Source organism: Trichomonas vaginalis, chromosome IV, assembly GCF_026262505.1.
Source record: "Trichomonas vaginalis G3 chromosome IV, whole genome shotgun sequence".
Taxonomy (NCBI): Eukaryota; Parabasalia; order Trichomonadida; family Trichomonadidae; genus Trichomonas; species Trichomonas vaginalis.
The window spans coordinates 10,597,562-10,603,888 of record NC_067206.1 but is presented as its reverse complement, the minus strand read 5'-3'; the positions used below and the strand labels follow the sequence as shown (position 1 = coordinate 10,603,888).

The following is a 6,327-nucleotide window of genomic DNA, read 5'->3' as shown; positions in this document are numbered from 1 at the left end:
TCATATTATAATAGTATCTAGTATAACTAGGTATTCTATCACAGTATTTCTTCAATTTATTATAATATTTCAGCATTTTTTAGTTTCAATGCTGATTTGTTCCTTAGCTTGTAAACTATAGTTACTTTATATCTTCGGCTATTATCCTATTCAACTTAGACGTAAAATTAAATAACGTATAAATATAATTTTAATGGTAAAAGATTAAATGTTTATTCCGTATGTAATGTGATTTGATTTGGATGGTAAGATAAGTTTCGGTATAGTTTTTGTTAATTGATTAAGAATTGTTGAATAAAATTCTGGAACTTCGTCAATTTCTTTGATTCCCTCTTCCTCGCAATACAACTCCATATCATTAACTTGTATTTAAAGGCTTCCATATACAAAACTATATATAATGTTTGAAAGTTAAATCCAATCTTTTTCTATTTCGAGAAAGGGACAAACTATCCAGTGTCACTTTTCAAAGGAATAAAAAAAATAATAAAGATGAAATAATAACATGAAATCTTATATAAATATAATTTTATCTAAATAGATAAATGAATTAAGCAGTTTACAGTTATATATATTTAATGAGAGACAATATCTAGTTCTATGGTAGAAATGGCTCTTAGACTCAAATAAGTAACACAGATAGAAAGTACTCAGTATAACAATTATATATGTACACTCAAAGTTAGTCGCTCGCTAAAATCTTAACCTTGCATTTCGGGAAAATCTGACAAATGGCTCTTAGACTCAAATAAGTAACACAGATAGAAAGTACTCAGTATAACAATTATATATGTACACTCAAAGTTAGTCGCTGCTAAAATCTTAACCTTGCATTTCGGGAAAATCTGACAAATGGCTCTTAGACTTGTTTTGATAATTAATTCTTCAATTATATTATAATTTATAACAAATTTCCTCAAACTATCTGTATGTCATTCAATTCCCGGCCACTACATTCAATGATGGACCATTTCCTTCAAATTTTGAAATACCTTATTCAATTTGTTGTATGGAGCCCGTGATATTCAACACTATGGAGCTCCTCCAGTTTGGTATCCAAGAAGAGATAAAAGCTAGCATGGGCTACTCTCAAAAATGCTTGAAGCAATATATTCAAGTTTGCAACAAGGATCAATAGATTCAAATCTTGTTTATTGTACTTTAAAGGTACTTTTAAAAAAGAAACAATTAATGTAAAAGATTCAAATAATTTTTTATTATTATTTTATTAATTTTTTAAATAAGGTTAATAAAAGTGACACTGGATAGTTTGTCCCACACTCTTCTATTTCTAAAAAAATTGAGACCTAAACACGAGATAGCTTTCAGAAAATTTTCAGGGACATTTTTAATCATTTTTTTATTTATTGTATATCTTTGTTATTAAATTTGAATTGTTTAATATTTGAATGTATAGAATTGAATAGTAATAATTTTAGTTTTAATACATAGCTAATTGCTAAGCAAAATAATTAATTTATTGTAATTTTGACATGTAAACTAAAGGGGAATTTAGCCGGCCAAATATATGTCACTTTTGACTTCACCTCACTTCCACCATTTCGTCTTATGACAAAATATAAGTTGGTTTAAACATATATTGCTATATCTCATGATCTTACTTAGTACTTTTAAAGTTAATTTCAGAAAAAATTTGACACAATGGTATCCGGCACATACAAGTGGTGTACAACCAAAATATAAGTTAGTTTAAACATATATTGCTATATCTCATGATCTTACTTAGTACTTTTAAAGTTAATTTCAGAAAAAATTTGACACAATGGTATCCGCACATACAAGTGGTGTACAACCAAAATATAAGTTAGTTTAAACATATATTGCTATATCTCATGATCTTACTTAGTACTTTTAAAGTTAATTTCAGAAAAAATTTGACACAATGGTATCCGGCACATACAAGTGGTGTACAAACCAAAATATAAGTTAGTTTAAACATATATTGCTATATCTCATGATCTTACTTAGTACTTTTAAAGTTAATTTCAGAAAAAATTTGACACAATGGTATCCGGCACATACAAGTGGTGTACAACCAAAATATAAGTTGTTTAAACATATATTGCTATATCTCATGATCTTACTTAGTACTTTTAAAGTTAATTTCAGAAAAAATTTGACACAATGGTATCCGGCACATACAAGTGGTGTACAACCAAATATTCATATATTGCTATATCTCATGATCTTACTTAGTACTTTTAAAGTTAATTTCAGAAAAATTTGACACAATGGTATCCGCACATACAAGTGGTGTACAACCAAATCTCGACTCGATGAACTTGTCATCGAGTTATATTCCAGTGTTGTTCCTTCATTCCTGATTAAGTTGCAAATTAAAGGTCTGGATTCAGAGAGAAGTGTTAAAGTTATCAAAAAAGTCACAAGAGATTTCGAAGAAATGACACAATTTAAAAAAGTCGAATGCATCAGTATGCTTGAAGCTGTTCAGAAAGGTCTGAAAAATGATACACTTGATCCCAACATTGTTTACTCAACATTAAAAATATTATTGCAAAGAAAACATTTGATTTAATAAACATTTAATTTATTATAATTAATTTTTTATTACAGTATAGTAAAAAATGCTATAAATAAATTATTATATTTTATTAAAATGTGACTTTTAATAGTAAGTGAATAAAATAAATCAGGAATTGGGAAAGAAATAAGGTTAATTAAAAATAATGAAAATTACAAGTTTAAGGTTAATGAAAAGTGACAATGGGCGAGTTTGTCCCCCATTCGATTTGAATTTTGTTAACTCTTTTCAAAATCACTTCATTTTTATGATTTCGGTGGACTTAGAGGAGCTTATTGCTTTTGGTATTAAACAGGAAGTCAAGGGCGGTGTCCCATACAGAAGAAGAACGGGATCTCCAAAGCAATATGTCACTTATTCATGTTCGTATCCCCTATGCAAGGCAAAATTTAGGGTTGAAGAACAAAATGGAGTGTTTACTATAAGCAAAGTTAATGAAGAACATTGCCATCATATAGGAGTTGAAATGGGTTCACATTACGCGAGTAAATTTTATCAAAAATGGATCGAACTTTATATTAAAAACGGTGGAAAGCAATTTCTTGCTCAAAAAGCATTTTTTGATAAGTTCGGAATTGATACGAATAACAAAGAAACGATGAAACTTTTCGCGCAGTCTACTGATGCTTTAAAGCACAAATTTTATCGCCTTGATGAGATTATTGCACAAAGATTATCAAACGATCCTTACACTTCTTTGGAAGCATTTTTGAATAATTTACAGGAAGAGTGCCCAGATGATCTCGTTCAATTTGATTACAATGGAGATTTTTCCGAGTTTACAATCATATATGCACCTTTTGCTGCAAAAGAATTGGTGCATAGCATTGATAACCCTCTCCACGTCGATTCCACTCATTCTTTAATTAAAGGAAAGATCCAATTGTTTGCAGTAACAATGAAAACAAGTCAAAACACAATTTTCCCCTTTTGCTATTTTTTAGTGAACCCTCAGACATCTGAAAAAATTCAAGAATGTTTGGTGAAATTCTGTGAGTTTGCGCACCTGGATCCACAGCATTGGAGCGCTGACTGTGCGCTAAACATTGCTCGCGCAATTGAGGACGGATTTCCTCTTGCGCAGCTCAGTTGGTGCACTGTGCATGTTTTACGCGCATGTGCAAAAGTTGGAAGCTATTTTGACAATCCACGAATTTTGAGAACTTCTATTTAGCACTGGACTTTTTGACATTACGTGCAGATGCAACGAATGCAGAAAAGCTGGCTGAAGAGTCTGATGAAACATATGAGTTCTTGACAACAATGTTAGAAGAAGAAGAACCGCGCGCTTTGAAGTATTTCGATAAACAATGGAGAAGAACCAAAGAACATTGGATGATGTTATATCGTGGAGAAGGTGATTCCACGAATAACATTGCGGAATCACACTTTCATCAATTAAAGCAAACATTTTTCTTGGGTAAGAAAAATGAGCGCATTGATGACATCGTCATAACTCTCATCACTGTTGTGATTCCAAATGTGATTATTAAGGTTCAAGTCGCTAATGTTTTGAATGAAAAAAGAGCAGTAAGAATTCTTACAAGGGCAGATAATCAGATTGTTGAGCAAAGAGCTTCAAAACACGATGAATGTTTGAAATTAATTCAACACATTTTGGAAATTGTCGAAAGCCGAAGGATTGAACCTAGTGTCCTTATTCCATCTTTGAAGGCAATATTAAATTTGGCACAAAGAAGTTTAAAGGAAGAGTAAGCAAGATTAGATAATTTGGACTTTTTTTAAAATTAATGAATAAACAGTATATTTTTGAAGTGTAAGCTTATTTACCTGAAGCTATATTACTTAATATAACATTCAAAGTATTATTGCTATTTATTGGAGAACAAATTTATGTAATTTTCACATGAAAATTGATAAATTTGTATTTCCTTATGATAATCAATTTTTGTATTTGTAGAGAGTCTCCCTGCATGATATCAAGACTTGGCTATAAGTCTTTATCCATTTTTGAAAATTGTATTGTAAATTGTAAGAATTTCTGAATACTACTACTATAAAATATAATTGCTTATCAATGTATATTCTCCCTGCATGATATCAAGACTTGGCTATAAGTCTTTATCCATTTTTGAAAATTGTATTGTAAATTGTAAGAATTTCTGAATACTACTACTATAAAATATAATTGCTTATCAATGTATATTCTCCCTGCATGATATCAAGACTTGGCTATAAGTCTTTATCCATTTTTGAAAATTGTATTGTAAATTGTAAGAATTTCTGAATACTACTACTATAAAATATAATTGCTTATCAATGTATATTCTCCCTGCATGATATCAAGACTTGGCTATAAGTCTTTATCCATTTTTGAAAATTGTATTGTAAATTGTAAGAATTTCTGAATACTACTACTATAAAATATAATTGCTTATCAATGTATATTCTCCCTGCATGATATCAAGACTTGGCTATAAGTCTCTATTCATTATGAGTATGACCCCATTTTTTTACAAAAAGTGCCGAATTGCAACTTTGTCCCAATCTCGATATTTTTTTTAATTGAAAAACGTTAATATCTGATATTTTGAAGTTTGTAATATTTGTTAGTATCTTAAATTATTGAATGCATACGTTTTTTATGTTCTCAATTTTAAAAAAAATTGTGAAGAATTTAGTTTTTGGAGATGGATGTTTAATATTTGTGAGTGAGAATGCAAGCAGGAGTTTGGTACTTTAAGGCTAGGTTGAGATAGATTTCCCATTATATTATCTGTGAATATATTGTTTGAAAATTCAAGATATAAAAATATATTATCAAAAAATTTTATATTTTTAAATACAATAGGGTGGAAGTATAGTACGATGAGATAGCAATGATATATTTTATAATGGGAGGTAATCTGAAGATAAGTAGCAAATTTTATGCGATTTTGATTGGGAGTTGGAGGGTGTGAGTACTATAGCATGTAATAGTATCTCACACCCTCCAATTCTTCCTATGGCGCCGAAAAATTTTTGGTGAAATGCGACGACATTTCACCAAAAATTTTCGGTGCCATATAGAGAACTATAGTCTGCGAGGTACTGATTCTATCTATGTACCTCGCAGACCATAGTTCTCAGCCAAAATGTCAAAAATTTTGGAAATTCGAAATAATTTTTTTGAGAAAAAATTAACCGTTTAACATTGCCAAAAATCTAAAAAACTCACAATTTTTTTAAATTGATAACCCTCAAACCGTTTCCAATCAATAATTTGAGAGTCTATATGATAATGTAAAAGTTAAAACATTCAAGTATTTAAGTATTTCTTTAAAATATTAAGTTTTTTATTTTTCCAATAAAATTCTAATATCAAATATTTTTATTTAACGATTAATTTTATTTATATTTTTATAGTTTTTTTAAGAAAAAATATTGTTAGGGTTTTATGGATTTTCAATTAATATACAAGATAATTCATGAATGTATATATTTCCAAGTTTTTAAGGACGCAACACTTTACATTTGTAAACTGTCAAAAATGAAGTCACGCTATTTTTCATGCATTACATGCCATTTGTATCTGTCGATAGTTGTTCTAGTTCTATAGTCATTTAAGAGCGTAATTCTTCGTTTGACTTTTTCAATCACAAAGTCAGCGAAAAATCTCGCTCTTAAATGGCTAAAAACGGTAGGAATGATTTTGTCTGAATGATATTGATGAATATTTTGTTCCACATGACCGAGCTCCCAAGAGACAATCAAGAATTTGGGAGATTTTTGGAAGTTCGGTCATGAGGATTGTACTTGCAGGC

General features: G+C 29.7%; 1 pseudogene across 1 annotated transcript, besides 6 other annotated features; it reads left to right on the top strand.

Annotated features, from left to right (window-relative positions):
* Positions 1-107: 107 nt before the first annotated feature.
* Positions 108-136: a mobile genetic element.
* Positions 108-136: a terminal%2Cinverted (terminal inverted repeat of ISTv1 transposon ID:TVAGG3_0066210).
* Positions 137-435: 299 nt separating this feature from the next.
* Positions 436-1,283: a mobile genetic element.
* A 290-nt stretch (positions 1,284-1,573) lies between these two features.
* Positions 1,574-2,768: a mobile genetic element.
* Positions 2,732-2,768: a terminal%2Cinverted (terminal inverted repeat of MuDR-5_TvMULE4 transposon ID:TVAGG3_0066190).
* Positions 2,769-5,075: a mobile genetic element.
* Positions 2,811-4,279, top strand: TVAGG3_0066180 (annotated as a pseudogene). Its single transcript has one exon. A coding segment is annotated over exon 1 (1,469 nt).
* Positions 5,076-6,327: the final 1,252 nt, after the last annotated feature.